The following is a 19,644-nucleotide window of genomic DNA, read 5'->3' as shown; positions in this document are numbered from 1 at the left end:
ACAATGACCTGCCAAGTGATGCCAAGGCATGCCACAGCACTTGGCGGGGGGTTTTACGGAAATCGCTAAAATCGCTATCTCGGTCGAGCTGGTGAGACAGGGGCACGAGATCGGTGGCGAGGAACCTTGGTTGCAGATTTGCCCGTTTAGGAAGGCAAGATTTCCCAGCCCATAGCGTGGGAATTAGTGCATTTAAACGCACCAGTAGGCTCATCTTTCTGATCAATTAGAGAAGGCGCGGGGGATGTCCCCACAGATGAGTAGACACAAACAGTTCCGACGTTGCACTGACGTGCCGTCTTATCCAGAGACTCCTGCCAGTAATAAACCCGAAAGCTATTTCGAGCTTGACAGCTGCTCTTCTGGAGTTGGTCATGCGAGCGGTGATCCCGCCCGTCAAGAATGACCACCTCGCTTTCGGACAGTATCTCTTGTAAGCAGCAGCACCGTATTTCACGAGCTTGTAAGCGTTTTATGCGCAGCCAAAGTAGCGCGTAGAGCATTTCGCATTGTATCGGGTAGCGTCGATTTTGGTCTTTGTTAGAGGCTCTTGGCGTCCGCATGAGTAGGCTGCGGCATTTTCATTTAGCCGGACTCTGCACTGAAGCGTGAGACGGCGCCGATACTGCGGCAGATACAAAAGTTCGGGGCCCCGGCCAATAACAACCAGCAAGTCCGGAGCTAGTCGCCATGGCTGCTTATTTATTTATGCCTAAAATTAGCCGAAAAGGTGTCTTATTATTTAAGCTGCTTTATTATTTGTGCCATCTATTTGCTGGCGGAGAGAACGCGTTTACGTCAGAACGCGCTCTCTTTGCAGACGACAGAACAAATATTGCAAAGTCCTCACGAATCAGTGAAAGAGCAACGAAGCCCCCGGAAGCGCCCTGCAAATTGCGCCAAGTACTGAATTGCAAGCCACATCGCAAAATCGCCTTGGAAGCTTCTTGGCAGCCTCCATGGACATGTGCCACCCCCCCACTAGATTGTCTAGCCGAAAGCCTAGCGGGCGCATGGCACTTGTACTATTTCAAAAGGGGGCAGCGATAAAGAGTGAGCTATCTGCAATCCCTCCCCACAAACTTGGGTACTTTGGGAAGTCGGCGCCGCTGCTGTGACGTAGTGTTTTGGAGAACACCTGCCGACTTTAAACCGCCGGCGATGGGTATGCACCCCAAGGGGCAGCCGAGCTTACTGGTACGCGAGTAAAGAGCCGCTCATGGCTCTGCCTTCCAGGAGAGTAAACGGTGACAGATACTTGAGAGCCAGCCCTCTGGATCGGCAAAGCATCTCGGCGTTGTAGCATGGCTAGGTCGGGTACACGTGCCACTCACCCACGTTCGGTGGTTTGGCATCGTGTGTTCCAAAAACTATTCACTAACTTAGTTAGCTACTACAACGTTGGTTCTAGTTCCACCATCTACCAAGGTGTGTCGATCCGTCGGCGACGCTGCTAAGACCTGTCCGCTTGTTTCTGTCTAAAGACCCGAAAAATTATACCGACGGCAAAGGAAACTGCAAAATGAGAATACTGGTATTTTTCTTCAGTATACGAGCTTACTATAGCTGCAAGACTCTATTCTTGCAGCGCATCTAGTGTCTTCTGCATCTCCGCCCACGCGCGCGGCGGTAAATTGTCTTGAAGCCAAGGGACGCCCACATGAAGCTGAGAACCTGTAGCTCAGTGGTCTGTTCCTGCACATGGCGGCCGTGGGCGGCAGCGACGAGGCCTAACGACCCTTGGTGCAGCGGAACAAGCAGAAAGCGTATTTGAGTATGGGCATATTTTGCATGTATACGCCGGCGGCGTTTACAACGTGCGACTGTCGCGGACGCAGGTTGAAAAAGGCCATGACTGTTATCGGTCGCGGCGCGGGTTCAGATGCAGCTACAATGTGCACGGCCGCCGGACTCATGAGGGGGTCATGAAGCACTGATGATGCGCCGAGGACATTGTTGAAGCAAAAAAAAAGCGTGTCACAAATATGCGTCTTGAAGAGGTTTCGTCATAGATGTGCAGCGGGTAGATGCCGAAGACTTTGGCGCGGTCGCTGTGTCGGGGTTCGATCACCAGCGGCTGAAAACAACTTGAGCATGTTTTGCAAGCATGCGCCTTCAATCGTTGTCAAAATCGAGATTATTTTCTTACAAATGATCCGTCAGTCACACGAGCTTCGCTGTAGCGTGTGTAGCCTCGCGCATTACTCCGTAGAAGTCGAGATGTTTAACTGTCCATCATTGTACTAACAACTCGCGAATGGCGAATAGAGGTTACACAATCTACTTCTCTGAGCGGGCTAGGGCATTTAATATTCTGTATGGGCTAAGCGCTAAAAGATCAGCTTTCTCGTAAAAACATTTCAGCTTGCTCTCTGAGTTCCAGGGAGCACTTGCAGCCAGGGAAATCAACTTGTGCCCCGCCACGATCTGTGACACTTAATGACACAAAAGCAGTTGCGAGACTATTCTACTCGTAGCTAGCATGTCTTTTGTAATTTTCGTATTTGCTGAATCAGCGCAGGCGCGGTGGCCAACTCACGATGCGGGCCATGGAGCAAACCTGGAGTGTAAACCGGCGGACGAGCAAGCAGATCTGAAGTATGATATGTTCGGCTTATAATATTGGTATAAATTTGCATATACATCGCACATCAACATAACTCATGGTATAATCCCATACGTATTTACTTGCGTGTTGCAAGAAGCATGTACACTGGCCACTCGGCCATGACCTGACCACCAAACTCGTTCTTGATAACTCTCTCCAGCTCCACCCACGGCGGCAGCGCCCAAATGTCGTCGCCGAGCGGCAGCGTCGTTGTGCGCAGGAAGCCGCGCAGCCACTCAACGTCGACCTGGCGCTGCCAACCCGGATCCTCAACGTACTCCTCCGTCTCCGAGTCCTTGACGCGGCGCGGGTTTTCCTCAAACTCGCCCGGCTTCGTGAACCGGTACGGCGTGGCGTCGCCCTCGCGCACGTTGACCTGCCAGCGGCGCACATCCGCAAAGTGCTCCGCGGGCACGTCGACGCCCTCGTACCCGCTGTAGGAGTGGCGGATGCCCGCCTTGATGGCGTCGCTCAGGTGGCCGTCGCGGTGCAGCTTGCTCATGACGGCCTCGGTGGCCGCGAGCCACAGCTCGTCGAGGCGCGGGCTCTGCGGGAAGTTGATGCGGAAGGCCTGCATGCAGCACGCAAAGGAACCGCCGGGCTTGAGCGTCGCGGCGAGGTTGGCCATGACGACGGGCGCGTCGGTCCAGTGCAGCGCGTTGCAGATGACGGCCATGTCCACCGAGGACGGGCCCGGCCACTGCACCTCGGCGGGCGATTGGTTAAAGGTGAACTTGTCGGCGGGCTGCAGGCGCGCGCGGGCGGCGGCAATGTTGGCCTCGCCCGGATCGGACACGTAGGTGTGCGCAAAGACCTGGGAAAGAAAGGCGGCGCCGGTTCCAGAGCCTGGTGAGGGGTCAGCATAGGGGCTTTAAATGAGTGAGATGACGTGGATTGGACTTGCCGGCACCGATGTCATGTGCGACGTCGAGCTTGCCGCCGTGGTCTTGGTGATACTTGATCCACGCTGCAAACATGGAGGGCGGCAGCGTGGGCCGGTAGCTGTGGTAGTCGTCCCATGACGAGATTGTGAATGGGTATTTGCGGTCCTCGGCTTCAAAGCCAGTGCCTTCGAGGGATTTTCGTGAGCGCATTTTGCGGCCAAATGGGTCTTTAAAGTATCTGGTGATGCTAGTGAGCATGGTCTCGTGCGACTGATATTATCCCTTTCTTTTTTTATCAACTGTTATTCGAAAATGAAATGTAGTGAAATTAAACGCTCTGTAGTAAGCGTCTGAGAGATAGCGCTTCGACGACTTTGTTCGACGAGCCCTTTATATATGAAGCGAAGCCCTGTGTCGCACAATGCGGCTAAGATCTGCCGTGTAAGCAGGGCAGGCATATCGCATGCAGGCCAGCGGCCGCCGGGCGTAAGCAGATGTAACATCGCCAGCACGGACCCCGATTCAGTAGCCTATGGCACCGGCGATTGGGGCACGATTGCGACAATGAGGGGAAGCAGTCTGACAAAAGTCGCAACTAATACCTCAATGGCTGCTTATCGTCCATGCCGATGCCGAACAGAAATGTCCTGGTGGTGACGGCTCATGGCTCACCTTGCCACTCCAGCATACCTTTGTAGACTGACCGGGTCCCAAGTTTCCGCAGACCGTGTCGATCCATCGCGCAATTCTACTGGACATCATGCCCCGTTGCGGAACACCCTGCGGGTGCAGGGCTAGTAACTAGCTGTGATACAGCATTACCAATATAATGCACTGCTTGCCACGGGGTGGCCAATGGAGAAGTTCCCCGCGTCACGTTGCTAACGAGACGCTAATCTCACCACTAGGGCTACAGTTGATTCGATGCTAGTCGGTTCTCGCAATAAGCGGGTAGATTATCTCTTTATTTCCCATCTTTTCAAGTACACTTCATCACCTTACCACACGTCTCTCCATCACCCTACGTACGCCACGTCGCATCTCGCAAAGTTGCGCTCCACCTACATTCGCGAACCCTCCTCCCACAACGAAATCTCGCCACTTGATTGAATACATGTTGTTCAAAAGGAAGTAGCTGTTTAATTGATGCATGATATTATTGAGAAAATACAGATCGTACACTGGTTTATCGCTGACTGATGTCTGCCATGGACAAAGGCTCTATGCCAAAAAGACCACATCTTGATTTAACTCAGGAGCCATATCGCCATGACGCTGACGACAGTGAGGACCCTCGTGCCAGCACCCTGCCTCAGTGAAGATGCCGCGCCCAACTTGCCCCATGTCGCGCAACCGTCATGCGCCGGATTGTAACCAACGGCCGTGTTGATGGCGAAGCTGACGATGGGCCCCGCCGTCACCCTACACTGTCCGTCCACGCTCGTCTGGCAGCTCGTCTCATACCACGGGTGGTCGTTTGGCCTCGACGGTCGACCCTTTGCGAGCTGCTCACAGTTGGGGAGCGCGTACGTGTAAAACACCCACTTCCCGGCCTTGCCTGGATCGACCCTGGAAGTGTTGACTTGCGAGTACCAGACGCGGCTGTAGTTGGCATTGCCATCGTACAGATGCTTGTTTTGAAGAAGCCAGGCGACACCGTTGCGCTGTTCGCCGTCGTCGTGATAATTGGCCGCTCCAGGCTGGAATCCAGTGGTGCTATTATTGCTGCGCGAGAAGGTGTCGAGGACGTTGAAGCATGTGAAGCTGACGGGAATCGAATTTGTGGTCAAGGAGATTGCGTTGCTGATGTCGTTGGCGCCGCACGAGTCGGCCTGGCTGTCCGCGAACAGGGCAATGGTAAGATTACCTTTTCTGTTCGCGTTTGAGATTAGTTTCGCCCGTGTCAGAGGAGGTAAGGGCTTCTATTGCATCATAATGAAATCTCACCTTTGTTCTGGGGTGGTGACTGCCTGCACAGGGGAAGCAGCCGCCAGGACGGAGGCGAAGATGGTGAACTTCATGATGTTTATATTTTCATGTGGGTTTTGATCTTGCAGGTTGTATTACACAGCCAAATGGAGATGCGTGCGCGAGAGAGGGACAGTCCTGTTGAGACGGGGTGCGGCACAGGGAAGCCAGGCTCTTTAAAAGAAAAGACTCACGATGAACCCCCTGCGCAGGTGATGGTCGTTGTGACTGCCGTGTAGGGCTTCAGACGTACAAAAGTGCTACAAACGCCATTGCTACAATCCTGGTGTGATTTGCGGCGACAGTGTCGCACAAGTGACAGCCGCGTTGGTTGGTTGGTTGGTTGGCAAATGCAGACAGGCGCCACCAACGTCATGAGACCAAAGCGCACATGTCGCGAGGAGATCAAATCACACATCACCACCTGCACCCCAAGAATCAGGGCATTCTTCCTTCTGAGACAAAGCGCCCAAAACAGGCTCGACCACGCGCTCTCATGCACTCTGTGTCGCCATGAAGCGATCTGTGCTGAAAGAAGGCGTCAACAATCAGGTCAAACTGTGCGCCCGCACTGCCACCCCGCACCAGTATTGACATTAATTAGAAGTATACAGCGCCCGTTCAAACCGGGCTGCGCGCCTGCATAAACGCTAACCCGATCGACGTAGACGCACATGCGCACAGCCTGATGTGATGAGAAGGCGCTCGAAATCGAGCCTAACAATACAACACTGACAGTCGGGCGCGACAGCGCTTCACTGCTGCTCAAAACGCTGCATATTTTTTCAAGTTAAAAACACTGAAACTTGTTGTATTGACTTGCTCTAATTAGAATCTGGGCCGCTGACATTAACGCTGACATTAAAGAGCTATCCCTGCCCGCGCAAACATTGGAAGCCGGTGTTCATTCTCGATTCTGGGACCACAAGGCCGCTCATTGCATCTTTCCTTGACCTGCGGTAATGTATTGTTTGCCCAAGTTACCAAGCATAAGTTTTGAAGTAATCAGCATCGTACTGTTTCCTACAAACTAGAGATGAGCACTTATACATCAGAGATGCTAGTACAGCGGTGCCCGCCACAGCCACAGCCTCGTGTGACTCAGCCCTGCTGCCACTTAGCTACGGCTGGATACAAGCTGCTTGAACACCCCCCGCACAGATCTTTTCTACAAATATTTGGGAGACTTACAAAGAAGATGGCACAATTTACTGGTCTTCCAATAGAGCTGATTCAGCACATTTGCGGCGACCTGCGTCTGCCGATTGATGTGAGCGCATGCCTACGTACTTGTCGCACCACCCGGCAGGCTCTGGGCACATGGCCCTACCCAATGGGCGAGAGCCCTAATTGTATCGGCAAGGCTCTGGAATACGCCATCGACCGCGACAATATTGATATCTTCAATTTGTTAATGGGCTTGGACGAGAAGCAGCTGAATCTGTTCCTTTCTTCGAAATTGTTGCCTCTGTTCCATCGGGCCTTGCAGTCTGGGCGAGTTTGCATGTTGAAGCGACTGCTGGAACAGCCTCACGCGGCAGACGCACTCCATGAGCTGCATGAGGCGTGTGCAAAAGGCCATGCAACTAGTCTCTTAGCCACAGCTGCTCATCTGGGCAATGTTGATGCAGTTGAGCACCTGCTCGCGTTGCCCACTACGGACGTGAACCTTCTCAGCGATGGCCTCGGTGTGACGGCGCTGCATTTCGCTGTTTCGGGGGAAGGAAATAACAACCACATCATTCGCATGCTTATTGAAGCGGGTGCAGACATCGATATAGTTGCCCGCCACGGTGGGCAACGCCCGTTGGACCAGGCAGTAACCTCTAACAACGTGGATGGCTTGCGGATGCTGCTGGAAGCCGGTGCGACAGTCGAGAGGCACCGCTCGGATCGTGACCTGCCAGCCTCACCCTTTGAAAACCTGAATTGGCAGAGTACTGATGCAGCGGAAATCGCCTCACTTCTTTGGAAATATGGTGCTTCTGCGTCGGGCAGGCGAGGCGCTGGTCCCAAGCCTCTTCAACGTGCAATAACAGAGGGCAGGGAGGACATCGTGGCGCTCCTCTTACGGCACCATGCCGATGTCTTTACAGCTTCCGACAAAGATTCAAAATCAGGACTGGAGTATGTTTTTCAACATTGCAGTCTCCAGACGTGCCGGTTATTTGTCGAGCATGGCGCCATTCGGCGCGGCATGCGATGCGTGCAGCGAACAGTGCACCATGTTGCCGCTTTGAGTGGCGATGCTGAGAAACTGGAGTGGGTTCTTGACGACCCCGAGTTTGAAAAAACACTGCCCAGACACATGTCAGAAGTACCATCCCCCACAGAACTGCTTAGCTGTGCTGGCTCGCCGCTTGTCGCGGAGCTGCTCAGACGGCGCGGCGCGGACCCCGGCACTTCTCTTGCCGACCGGTCAAGGTTCATTCAAGATGTGCTGAACACCAAATTTCGCAAACGACAGGACAATGTGAAGATATTGAAGAGCCTGTTGGCACATGGTGCTATTTCCAACATGACCGAGAAGCAAAAAGAAGATATGCTAAAAGATCAGATGGCAAGCTCTCGCCGGAACGTGATCATCCCGATTCTAATTGGAGGTGGGCTTGAAGTCAGCGACTTCGTCAAGACGAGGTTACTAATCGACTGTCTGCGAGATTGCAACGCCGAGAAGTTCGCCAAGGGGCTCGTCAGACCCCTGGTCGACTGGGGCGCAAACATTAACGCGGTTGATGAAAAAGGGAGAAACGCAGTCCAGCTTGCTATGGCACGTCACTACTATAGAATTCTTGAAATACTCCTTGATCTTGGAGCGGACTACAAGGTCATTGACAACGCTGGAAACACCATGTTGCACGGAATATACAAGGACAAGACGAACATGGAAGTGAGGATCGTGAGGAGGCTGTTGGGGCTAGGTTTGGACCCCAACGCGGCGAACAGTACAGGCCATGCACCTCTTGATATTGGCCTGCGCTGCGGCACCAGAAAGCTTATGAAGGCACATCTTGAGCACGGAGCCGACATCCTCAGTCTTCGCCTGATGGGCAGCACAGACGCGGTCATGATAAGCACGATGCATCTTGCTGCTGCTGTTTCTTATCCGCATGGCCTCAGGACGCTGCTCCGTCTCGGGGCGGATGCGAATGGAAGGGATGATATGGGACGTACACCACTGCACTGGGCGAGGTCAAAGAACCTTGCAAGACACGTGAGGCTTTTGACGCGTGCTGGTGCAGATGTGGATGCGCTAGACGATGCCGGCAATGTGGCTCGGAGTGTCGAACCGGGTCTGTATCCTGACCTGGATCGGGACTTTGACGTACCGGTTTCATATATGGCTCCTGCGAGTCCTGGTGCTAGTAATGAAGCTGTATGGGCTCGCTACATGTTAAATGATGAGTATACTTAATGAAAAGCACGGACATGTATACCAAACTCACACTCAATTTGTTTGGTACTTCAACCACGACTAATAAGCCGTTTTTTGTTTTACCAGAGGTTCTTGAGATTTATTAATTCAAAAATGGGAAGCCATCACTTTTTGTGAGTGTTACAAACCTTTATATCACGATAGATGTACATGACAAAGATGCAAGGTTCCGAGTGAACTAGTACGCCCCGGAGCTCGGTCTGCCGTGTTGGTTATGGCGGGCGAACGACGTGGCCTAAGGGAGAGAGACGTAATAGCATGACAAAAAGAGAAAATGTACATATTGTTCACTGTTTAAACAAAAATGTCGAGCAATGTAGATCTGTGCCTAGATCAGGCAATTAGCAAGTCCCGGGTTCTTACAGAGCACCGTCTCCACCGTTGACGCCAAGACGCTATTCCCGGCCGCCGCCTCCGCTCAAAGATTGCACCTCCAACATTATCATCAACAACAGCTGTCCATACTCAAAAAGAACCCCCTGCTTGCGTCCAGCCTAGCCATGGCCTCGGATACCGTTGTCAGGCCGGGCAACGGGCCCGCCACGATCGACAATGATGCGTCACCCTACGACGTCCCCGACCGCTACGAGGACCTCGACGAAGAAGTGGGCGGCGCGACCGGCGACACCCTCGACGACATTCGACGCGGCGAGGCGGCACAGCAGCAGCAGCACACGCCGCCCGAGGAAAAGGCGCAAGGGACCGTCCAGGTCTCGCGCCTCGCCACGCAGCTCTACACGCTCTCCCACCTCGTCCTCTTCTCCCTCCTCGGCACCCTCGCGCGCGTCGGCCTCTCCCACCTGACGACGTACCCCGGCGCGCCCACCATCTTCCCGACGCTGTGGGCCAACGTCGGCGGCAGCCTCGTCATGGGCTTCCTGACCGAGGACCGCAAGCTCTTCCGGCACGAGTGGGGGGCAACGTCCACATACGACCAGCTGCTGCGGCGGGCGCGCGCCGCCAAGACCGACAACGACGAGGAGCGTGCCTCGATTGACCTGGCGGCGGCGAAGAGGGCGCACCTCGCGACCAAGAAGACGATTCCTCTCTACATTGGCGTCGCCACCGGCTTCTGCGGCAGCTTCACTAGCTTCTCCACGTTTATCCGCGACGTCTTCCTCGCGCTGTCCAACGACATGGTCAGCCCGGACCTGCATGGACTGGCGGCACCGCACCGCAACGGCGGCTACTCATTCATGGCGCTGCTCGCCGTCGTCATTGAGACGGTCGGCCTCTCGGTCGGTGCATACGTGGTCGGCATGCATCTCGGCGCCGCGCTCGAACCGCACACGCCGTCGATCCCCTTCCGCCTCGGCCGCGGCGTGATCGACAAGCTCGCCGTGCTGCTCGGCTGGGGCTGCTGGCTCGGCGCCGTGCTTCTCGCCATCTTCCCGCCGCACGATCGCTGGCGGGGTACCGTCGTCTTTGCCCTCGTCTTTGCGCCGCTCGGCTGCCTCGCGCGCTTCTACCTCTCCATGCTGCTCAACAGCCGACGGCCGTCTTTCCCGCTCGGCACCTTTGCGGCGAACATGCTCGGCACGGCGGTCCTCGGCATGGCGTGGGATATTGCGCACTCGACAGGCGCCGGCGGCGTGCTGGGGTGCCAGCTGCTGCAGGGCATCGAGGACGGCTTCTGCGGGTGCCTGACGACTGTCTCCACGTGGGTGTCGGAGCTGAGCAGCCTGCGCAGAAAGAGCGCGTACATCTATGGTACAGTCAGCGTAGTGCTGGCTACGGTGCTAATGATTGTTATTATGGGCAGTTTGCGGTGGACGCAGGGCTTTGCGCCGCTGCAGTGCCGCCCATGAGCAATTTTGGATTTTACGATACCCAAGGGAGGCAGACACTCTCTTTGTAAATATATTTTTAACATGTTCTCATTAGAAGAGTCGCTGCACCACAGCTACACAATATGTACTACTATTCAGACCACACCGCAGTCCCCCCTCTTCCAACAGTGTCGTGAGCGGTAGCCGATGTGCCGAAACGCCGGCCAACCCAACCCAGGCGGGGGCCGAGCTTAGCCGCAGATTCTATTGTTGCCGCAGTACAGGCCCGCGCAGCACGGCACGCCATTGTTGCAAAACTGGCCGCGGCCCACGCACGACGAGCAAATGCGGTTGTTGCCGCAGTAGAGCCCGTTGCAGCAAGGGACGCCGTTGTTGCAGAACTGGCCTTGACCGGTACAGGATGAGCAAATCCTGTTGTTTCCGCAGTAGAGCCCGTTGCAGCAGGGCACGCCGTTGTTGCAGAACTGACCTTGGCCGGTGCACGTGGAGCAGATGCGGTTGCTGCCGCAGTAGAGGTTGGGGCAGCACGGGATGCCGTTGTTGCAGAACTGGCCCTGTCCGGTGCAGCGCTTGTCGAGGTCGAGGCCGGCAGCGGCGGGCTCGGGCTCGGCGACGGGCTCGGCGACGGCAGCGCCGAGAATAGAGACGACAAGGAATAATTTGTACATCGTGTTATGAAAAGACTTTTCTTTGTATTTATACGAGGGGCAAGATGAGAAGATCTGGATGCTAACGGTGAAGAGGGGGATGCTCAAGGTAGCATTTATAAGTCGGGATCAGCCCACCGACAGACCGGCATCGGGCTGACGGCGTAGATTGAGTTACCTCTTCCCCCTCTCTCGGTCCAGACCGCGCCTCATCTGCAGACCGACGTCAGGCAGGAACACGCACTTGCTCGAAAGAAGAGCCAAGATTCGTGCATCGTGGAGAGAAAAGGTTATATAATTGGGGGCCGGCAGGGCGTGGTGTGCCGGCTGGGGCTGAAGAGGCTGAAGGCGGGGGATCTTGGGACATGGGACGGATTGGGCAGGTTCGCGACGGCCCGGTTCGGCGAGATGCCGATCAGCACGCCGCCCCTGGTCGAAACAGAAGAAAGAAAAGAGAAAAGAGAGAAGGCTGTAGCAAAAGCTTATTTTTTACGTCGCTGGAGCATCTGTGTAGCATGATCCCCCCCCCCCCCCCCCTACCCATGTGTGCCTGAGCAGCAAACCCCTGCTCGAGACCTTTATCACAATCTTATATGCTTACCAGCTCCTTCCTCTGAAAGGCCTCTGGGTTGGTCTCCCTGCCCAGAAACTCGCACAGGCTCCCCATCAAGTCCCTGCTGCCGCCTCGTTCGAGAATGAGGCGGCGGTAGCGCTGGCCCTCGGTCCTGCTGAGCGGATCCTGCTGAAAGACCGAGTAGAACATGTCGGCGGCAATGACCTCGGACCAGCAGTACGTGTAGTAGCCGGCGTCGTAGCCGGAAAGCAGATGATCGTACGTCAGATGTAGATTGCCCCAGTTCCTGCAAATAATTAGCCACCAAAGCAAAGAAGGAGAGCGGAGGATGGGCCGCGTACATGCCCATGCCAACCACCGCCGGGCCGCTCAGCATCCAGGTGTCATGCTCGATCTGGTTATAGAGAACCCCGCAGTCAATAGTTTCCGCATCCTCACGGGACGCGAAAGTATGGACTCGGAGATCAAAGAGCGGCCGTACCAGTGAGCCCTGCAGGCCTAGCGTCGCGTGTAGGCTCTTGATCCCCGCCAGCCTCGCCACCATCTCGTCGGGAATGGCCGCGCCCGTCTTCCAGTGGCTCGAGAGTCGCGCGAGCACGCGCGCGTCCCAGCACCAGTGCTCCAGCATCGCCGAGGGGATCTCAACGCCGTCCTGCGGCAGGTCCAGGCTGCGCTCGTAGCGCGTCCGGCCGCAGAGTGTAGCCATGGCGTGGCCGAGCTCGTGGAATACGGTCACGACGTCCTCGTGCTTGAGCAGCGCGGGTTTCTTAAGAGATGGCCGCGTCAGGTTGCAGACGAGCGCCGTCGAGGCATAGTGCCGCGCGCCGTCGGCCGCGATGCAGCCGGGCCCCAGGGTCAACGTCATGTCCTGCTTGTACTTGCCCGCGCGCGGGAACAGATCCAGGTAGAGGTAGCCGCAGAAGCCGCTGCCGCTTTCCGCGTCGTCCCAGACGGCGAGGATCTGGACCTCGTCGTGCCAGAGCACGTCGGCCGCTCGGCCCGTCGGGCTCAGACGCGCGAGGTCCTCGGCAGACAGCCGCACAAACACGAGCCCGAGAAGCCGGGCAAAGACACTCAGCATCTTGTCTATGGTGGACGCGACGGGAAAGTACTCTGCGATTTCGTGGTCGTCGACTCCGAATTCGGCATTCTTGCGCATACGATCGTAAAAGAGCCTATCCCAGCGGTACAGCCTCCCGTCAAAGTCGAGGTCGTGTTCCTGACAAAATTGGCGTTTGTACCTCAACAACTGCGCGATATCACGCTGTGCGCCGTCCTTGGTTCGCTCGACCAGGTCACGAAGGAATGTGTCCACGGTCTCAGGTGTCTTGGCCATTTTGTCGGCAATTCTGAGACTGGCGTGATTTGGGTAGCCCAGCATCCGCGCGGCTTCATCACGGAGAGCAACGATCTCTTGAAACAGCGCTGCGTTGGTGTTGGCCTATAGATGTCAGCAGCCGTTTTACATGGCCGGGGTGAAAGCGTGACTTTACAAAATTGGCTTGAGCAATAAAGTAATCCCTGCGTGTGCTCTCCTGTGTGGCAAACCTCATTATAGAAACGTGGTGATCATCGCCAAAGCTCAGCCTCACCTTGCCCTCTTCTGGACCTACGCCTTGTTCAAGATCGATAATATCAATATCTTTCCCCAAGACTCCCTCGAGGGTTTCCGGTTTAGCCCAAAAGCCAGCCGTACTCTCATCCAGGTGTTCCATCGCCTCGCCGCAGAGCTGGTCGATGCGTCTACGTATCTCTTTGAACCGCAGTCTTTGGGGTCCCTCGGGAAGTAAAAGCCCATTATGAATGTACTTGCGTCTCTCGCGCTCCAAAAGACGAAGCGACTCCTCGTCCAAGCCTTGGCTGTCTCTGGTAGCATACGCCGCGTCAATCAGGCGAAATACATCCTCGCGCATGCCGCAGTCGACCTCGTACTCGTCGGAGCGCAGGCTGGCTTGACGGGAAGCCTCACGGACGGGCTTGTACGGAGACACTCTATGATACATGAAGTTTCCCCATTTCTCTTGCGCGGAGGCGTCCTCGAGGAGGAGAATGGGACGCAGGATGGAATCGAACGTGGCCGTCTTTGGAGTATTTTTCGCGACAATGACATTGAGAAGCGCCTTGTGAGCGTTTTGGATGCTTTTGTCGCTTGCCACGATTTGATCGGGGGTACCGTTGAAGGGATGCAATGACTGAGGGGGCGTGTGTGACGGGGTGTTGGTATTCATGATGCCAGAGCGAGTAGATTGAAGGGCCGCAAGAGCAGATGGGCTATGGTTGAACGGCTACAATTCGTCCATGCTCGCAACTTCTTATACTTTTTACGGTTTTTTGTGCAGTACATAATTCAACCTACACTATGATAATTGATTTCTCGTGCAACTGCCGGCAACTCATCCTTCGACACGTTGGTACGCCAAGAAGGCGACGTATTGTCCTGGATGTCTGCAAGAATGACTTAGTTATATGACTCATTTGCAAGGCCAATGTTCGTCGATGCAGAATGGCTGAGTCACTGATGACTCTGCCCGGCCTTGTTTCCATTCAGCCAATCAACGGGCGTGGATCCTTCTACCGGCTTTCCTAAACTGATGTAATAGTTTTGAGGGATTTCGGTGCAACTTGCCAGAATAAAAATAAGAAACAAATTAGTTTGCAGGCGTAGAGATAAAAAAGCCGAGAGATGTGCCCGACCTTTTCACCCTATTTATTGACCGGCTTAAAATGCTGATGCCAGTATATGAGTACGTCCGCGGTGCAGCCTTTTCAGATAACAGTTTTTTTTCTTCATATTCCTAACTAACTGTACCTCGGTCGAATCCAGCTTGTACCCGCCACGATACATTTACCCAGCCATATCCCAGTCCTTGGACAAATCGGCATCGTCCGACGCCAGCCCGATTCGACCACACCGATCGCCGGCCCAAAGCGGCCCCTCCGCCCCGCCTCCGCATCAATCAACCCCACCTTCAGGTCCGTACAGCAAACAGCTGACAAGCCAAGCTACCCCAACCGTCAGACCTGACCTTATCTCTTGCCTTTCCATTTCCCCTCTTCTCTTCCTTTGACATCTGCAGCTCCTTCTTCTTCTGCCCTCTTCACAAAATTCTCCTCGTCTTTTACCGCCTCCCTTCACGAGCAGCAGCGTCCTGTTTCCTCATATAGAAATTTACTTTTACAAAAATAAAACACAAGCAGTGCATCCAACCGGCATCATGACCTCCCTGGAGCTCCCGCCCAATGTCCACCTCTCGACGCATCCCAGTCTGCAGGCCAAACTCAGCCAGCTGCGCTCCAAGTCCGCCAGCTCGCGCGACACAAACGCCCTCGTCCATGAGATTTCCCTCATTGTCGCCTGCGAGGCGCTCTCCCAGTCGCTAACCGCCATTTCCGGGCCCAAGGTACGCACGCAACCTGACCCTCGTCTAGTTTCCGCCGTTCCCCTCCCAGCTAATCAGCAAAACAACCAGGACCATACCCCCATTGGCGCCGAGTACGAAACGACAGAAGTCTCCCCTAGCACCATGTGCATCGTCCCCATCCTCCGCTCCGGTCTCGCCATGGTTGACGGTCCGTCCCCTCCTCCTCTCGTACCTGGCCTAGCCTAACTTTACCCCCCTCCCCCTGCAGCCGTCCAGACCATGCTCCCGCGGCCCGTCCCCGTGCATCACCTCGGCATGTACCGCGAGCCCTCGACGCTAGACCCCGTCGAGTACTACAACAACCTGCCGCACCACATCCCCGCCGACAGCACCGGCTCCGTCGCCTCGTCGCTTGCCATCCTCGTCGACCCCATCATCGCCACGGGCGGCACCTGCGCCGCCGCCATCCAGACCCTCCGCGAATGGGGCGCCAAGCGCGTCCTCGTGCTCAGCGTCCTGGGCGCCGCCGAGGGCGTCGCCCAGGCCGCGCGGGAGTGGCCCGAGGGCACCGAGCTGTGGGTCGCCGGCGTCGACAAGGAGCTCACGCACGAGGGCATGGTGAAGCCGGGCTTAGGTGATGTTGGCGATAGACTGTTCCTGACGATTGGGAAATGAAGAGGCATGGGTTGAAGATGTAGCATTATTAATATATACCAACGTTGGAAGATATGTGCTTAGACGCTGTATTGTTCCTCGTCGACGAGCGACTTTTCCTTCCAGCATGCCTCGATCCAGCTGCCACCCACTAGACGCGGCAGCTTCGCTCTCGTGCTCAACTCCCGCCGCAAACTGTCCGCAACCTCTTTGCTCTCCCCGGTCAGCACAACATGCGTAAGACCCTCGCTCTCCAGCCCATCTACACACGCTCCACCTCCATATCGTACATATCTCGCGAGCCTGTCCGCCTCCGCCTCTTCACCCGCACCATCCCCTCCACGGTGGATATACACCACGCACCGCTGAAACACCATACTCCGCAGCTGCGCCGATATATCCCTTCCTCTCTCCTCCAGCTCCTCCAAGAACCGGGCTTTGTCAAACGGCACTCCACCTCCACTCTCAATCTTGGGCATGTCGCGCATCAACGCGCGCAGCTCCTCCAGCGGCAGGTCCCGCGCGTAGCTGTCGCCGTACTGGTCCGTGTTCTGCGCCGCCACGTGCCGCAGCGCGTCCGTGGCGTGGAACAGGTGCGCCTCTTCGTACGGCAGCAGAAAGGCGTCGGCGCCGGCGTCCGTGTCGGCCTGCAGCTGCGTGAGGCAGTCCTGGATCCATCGTGGACGGATAATGTCCACTTCGCCTTGCTTGATGAGACTGGCGACCTTGACGACCTTTTTGTCGGCGATGATGACCATGGTTGTGCCTGGTGCGGCACGTTGGGAAACAGTGCCGCCATTTTCCTGGATGATGATTTCGAGCTGCGCCTTGGTATGTTTGAAGGGCTTTAGCGACTCGGAAAGCACGCAAAACTCGATCCCTTCAAAGAGCTTTGTCGCCTTTGCAGTTTTGTGCGGCAGGGGAGCCTTGTCATCGCCCACAATGACGAGCTCCCTCTTTAGGCGTTTCGGGTTGCGCCGCTTTCGGTCCTCCATCGTCATGGCCTTCTCCTTGGACTCCTCATCCACATGCTGCTTCAAGCTCTGGAACTCTTCCACCGACAGGGCGCTATCCCACGCGCGATCCAGCCGCAGCCGTCGAAAGCGCGGGAAGCGCAGCGTGTAGCCCCGGGCAAACGAATCGGACGGACCTACGCTCGCTGCCTTGACAGACACAACGATCGAGTCTTTGGGCCGGATCCACACATCCGGACGCTCGAGCTGCTTGGCCTCGCCACCGCCAAGCTCAATGTACTCTGACGGCGGATTCTTGATATCCCAGTCAATCCACTTCCCCTCGGTGCGGTGCCGAATCTCGGCATAGTCCTCGACGCGGAAGCCGCCGCCGACCTTGAAGAAGCTGAAGCACTTTTCCGGATTGGCGCCGGCCTGGACGTAGTTGGGCGACACGCGCAGTCCGCACAGGTAGCTCGACAGTATGCCGCCGCGCTTGCCCGAGCCGTAGTAGCCACCGATGACGAGGCAGTCCAGCGACTCGCCAAACTCGGACATGTACTCGGGCTTGACCTTGAGCCAGTCGTCGTTGCGGCTGTTGAGGCGGTACATGGAGCGCGGGTTCTTGAGCACCAGGCCCTCGGAGGCGTTGGCGACGACGTCACGTAGCAGCGGTTCGATGGCGTCGGACGACGTGGCGCTCGTGTAGCCGTGGATCTCGAGACGGCGATGCACAGGCTTGACGGCCTTTTCCAGCGCATTGTGGCGGTCACGCAGCGTGTACTGCGTCAGCTGCTTGTCGTTGAGGTACAGAATGTCAAAAACGCGAAACAAAGGGCGATGCCCCGACGAGTCCGAGCCCGAGCGGTTCTGCTGCTCGGCGAGCGCGGCCGTCTTGAGCGTGCCGAAGGGCACCATCTTGTCGACACCCATGTCCCAGGTAATCATCTCGCCATCGAGTATAATGTTGCGCACGCCCGACGCGAAAGCCTTTTTCAGATGGCGCGTCAGGCTGGAGTTGTCGTCTTGGAAGCCATGACCGTAGAGATACGTGTAGTCCTTTGCCTTGCGCGACCAGAAGCAAAAGCGCTTGCCGCCCGGGGTGCTCGGGTCCTCCATCATATGCATCTGCATGCGCTCGCCGTCGAGCTTTTCCTCGATCCAGAACTCGGGGTCGTCCGCCGTCGGCCGCAGCAGGTCTATCATCTTCTGGAACGAGGCCGGCGTTTGAAACTGCGCCAGCTGCGGCTGGAAGCACTGCATCAGCGTGATGCCCGCGCCTTCCTGCTCGAGCCGCATCGCAGGATCGTACAGCTCCCAGCACACCCGGCGCAAGCTCGATGATACGCTAAACAGGGTCTCGCCGTCTGGATGCCACAGGTACAGCAGCGTCTTTTCCGTCGCGCCTACCTTCATCTGGCGCAGGATGATGCGAATCAGCCACAGCATCTCTTCCGCATTCATACGATTGTAAAACGTCTCCAACACGCGCAGGTTCTCATTCTCTCCCCCGGAAGCAGCCAGCTTGTCCAGCTGCTCATTCACCTCGGCAATCGTCATGTCGCCGGGCTCGGTGCGCATCGGGCGTTTGGAGATGGCCTCGAAGCAGCGCCCCGCAAAGTCACCCGCAAGCCGCGACGCTGTAGTCTGTCCCGGGAGCTTCCAGTGCAGCAGATTGTACCCGTCTTCCGAGTTTTTGTCGATCTTCATCAGCTTGACGAGAAGCTTTCCTATGGCATTCTCCTTCAAGCCGTAGACGCCGCGGTCGCGGTCCTTGTCGGGCAGGATGAGGCGAAGCGCAGGGTAGAAGTCTGGGCCGACCTCCTTGCGCCAGCGCCCGATGAAGCGGTCGATGATGTGCCGACGCTGCTCTTGCGGCGAGAGCTGCGTTTGACTGCGGGGGCCCTTCTTGCGGGCAACGCCGCCGGTGGGCTGCCGTTTGTTCTCATTGAGCGGATTGAAGAGGTCTCGGTAAAGATCCGAGAAGAGCAGCGTCTTGGCGAAGTTATGTGGTCTGTTTGGGTATCTGGATATGAGGTTAGAATGGTTTGTTGATGAGCGGGCTGATCAGTGAGTGTACTTTTCGTCTAGCTCACGTCGGGCCTCTTCAGAACCGTATTGAATTTCCTCCTCGCGCTCAGCATCACCATCTGGCGTCTTGGTGCGCAATTGGCTCATGACTGCGGGATAGTATTTCGATATGAAACAAGCTCCATTGATGAGAAACACTGTTATCCGCCGCACGGCTTCGACGAGAAATGACTGTCATTAAATAAAGAACATCGTTGGCTGTGGGACGTCCGTTGCGCCAGGCAGAAGTGCCACGGTGGGTCGCACGAGGGCGAGTTAACTAGCTGGAACAGACGCCGGTGGCTATGAATTATGGTTGAAAGGAAGTATGTAGTAGAAAATGAGCAGAGAAGAAGAGCAGGCAGAAGAAGAAGAAAGAAAAATCAGAAAAAAGAAGAAAAAGGACAATAGAGAACAAACAAAATACTAATAAATACAAACAATTAGGAGTGGAAGGAAAAGTAAAATCATCATCTGTGTTGGTAGTTTCACTAGGCAGCAGTCTTAGTGCCGGGTAGCGACAGACACGGGATGAATAGTGGCCAATTCTGACGGAATAGCACAGTTTAAGAAGAAATTCACATCGGAGTAACCTCTTGACTTTGAAATTCTAGAATTGATTACATTTCTCTGGAAAAGAAACAATATACACACTTACGCTTACAGCCTCACACCCACTATGCCACTCTGCCGGCTAC

General features: G+C 55.8%; 9 protein-coding genes across 9 annotated transcripts; 4 read left to right on the top strand and 5 right to left on the bottom strand.

Moving 5' to 3' along the window:
• Positions 1 to 2,684: 2,684 nt before the first annotated feature.
• LMH87_008705 (uncharacterized protein) lies at positions 2,685 to 3,750 on the bottom strand (the record flags this gene model as incomplete). The annotated part of the gene is made up of 2 exons (XM_056201919.1): positions 2,685 to 3,454; positions 3,513 to 3,750. 2 exons carry the CDS (start codon positions 3,748 to 3,750, stop codon positions 2,685 to 2,687), a joined length of 1,008 nt encoding a protein of 335 aa, XP_056056533.1.
• Positions 3,751 to 4,739: 989 nt separating this feature from the next.
• LMH87_008704 (uncharacterized protein) lies at positions 4,740 to 5,513 on the bottom strand (the record flags this gene model as incomplete). Its single annotated transcript, XM_056201918.1, has 2 exons — positions 4,740 to 5,364; positions 5,440 to 5,513. The coding sequence occupies 2 exons, from the start codon at positions 5,511 to 5,513 to the stop codon at positions 4,740 to 4,742; spliced, it is 699 nt and encodes a 232-aa protein (XP_056056532.1).
• A 1,694-nt stretch (positions 5,514 to 7,207) lies between these two features.
• Positions 7,208 to 8,875, top strand: LMH87_008703 (uncharacterized protein; the record flags this gene model as incomplete). Its single annotated transcript, XM_056201917.1, has 1 exon — positions 7,208 to 8,875. The coding sequence occupies one exon, from the start codon at positions 7,208 to 7,210 to the stop codon at positions 8,873 to 8,875; it is 1,668 nt and encodes a 555-aa protein (XP_056056531.1).
• A 521-nt stretch (positions 8,876 to 9,396) lies between these two features.
• Positions 9,397 to 10,704, top strand: LMH87_008702 (uncharacterized protein; the record flags this gene model as incomplete). The annotated part of the gene is made up of 1 exon (XM_056201916.1): positions 9,397 to 10,704. One exon carries the CDS (start codon positions 9,397 to 9,399, stop codon positions 10,702 to 10,704), a length of 1,308 nt encoding a protein of 435 aa, XP_056056530.1.
• Positions 10,705 to 10,916: 212 nt separating this feature from the next.
• On the bottom strand, positions 10,917 to 11,354 carry LMH87_008701 (uncharacterized protein; the record flags this gene model as incomplete). The annotated part of the gene is made up of 2 exons (XM_056201913.1): positions 10,917 to 11,071; positions 11,156 to 11,354. The coding sequence occupies 2 exons, from the start codon at positions 11,352 to 11,354 to the stop codon at positions 10,917 to 10,919; spliced, it is 354 nt and encodes a 117-aa protein (XP_056056529.1).
• A 568-nt stretch (positions 11,355 to 11,922) lies between these two features.
• LMH87_008700 (uncharacterized protein) lies at positions 11,923 to 14,135 on the bottom strand (the record flags this gene model as incomplete). The annotated part of the gene is made up of 4 exons (XM_056201912.1): positions 11,923 to 12,193; positions 12,249 to 13,348; positions 13,401 to 13,442; positions 13,500 to 14,135. The coding sequence occupies 4 exons, from the start codon at positions 14,133 to 14,135 to the stop codon at positions 11,923 to 11,925; spliced, it is 2,049 nt and encodes a 682-aa protein (XP_056056528.1).
• A 496-nt stretch (positions 14,136 to 14,631) lies between these two features.
• On the top strand, positions 14,632 to 14,975 carry LMH87_008699 (uncharacterized protein; the record flags this gene model as incomplete). The annotated part of the gene is made up of 2 exons (XM_056201911.1): positions 14,632 to 14,651; positions 14,732 to 14,975. The coding sequence occupies 2 exons, from the start codon at positions 14,632 to 14,634 to the stop codon at positions 14,973 to 14,975; spliced, it is 264 nt and encodes an 87-aa protein (XP_056056527.1).
• Positions 14,976 to 15,122: 147 nt separating this feature from the next.
• LMH87_008698 (uncharacterized protein) lies at positions 15,123 to 15,944 on the top strand (the record flags this gene model as incomplete). Its single annotated transcript, XM_056201910.1, has 3 exons — positions 15,123 to 15,308; positions 15,378 to 15,477; positions 15,538 to 15,944. The coding sequence occupies 3 exons, from the start codon at positions 15,123 to 15,125 to the stop codon at positions 15,942 to 15,944; spliced, it is 693 nt and encodes a 230-aa protein (XP_056056526.1).
• A 59-nt stretch (positions 15,945 to 16,003) lies between these two features.
• On the bottom strand, positions 16,004 to 19,054 carry LMH87_008697 (uncharacterized protein; the record flags this gene model as incomplete). Its single annotated transcript, XM_056201909.1, has 2 exons — positions 16,004 to 18,902; positions 18,957 to 19,054. The coding sequence occupies 2 exons, from the start codon at positions 19,052 to 19,054 to the stop codon at positions 16,004 to 16,006; spliced, it is 2,997 nt and encodes a 998-aa protein (XP_056056525.1).
• Positions 19,055 to 19,644: the final 590 nt, after the last annotated feature.

The sequence above is a fragment of the Akanthomyces muscarius genome, assembly GCF_028009165.1.
Source record: "Akanthomyces muscarius strain Ve6 chromosome Unknown contig_18, whole genome shotgun sequence".
Taxonomy (NCBI): Eukaryota; Fungi; Ascomycota; class Sordariomycetes; order Hypocreales; family Cordycipitaceae; genus Akanthomyces; species Akanthomyces muscarius.
Note: the sequence above shows the minus strand (reverse complement) of the source record. Positions and strands in the feature narration are given on the sequence as shown.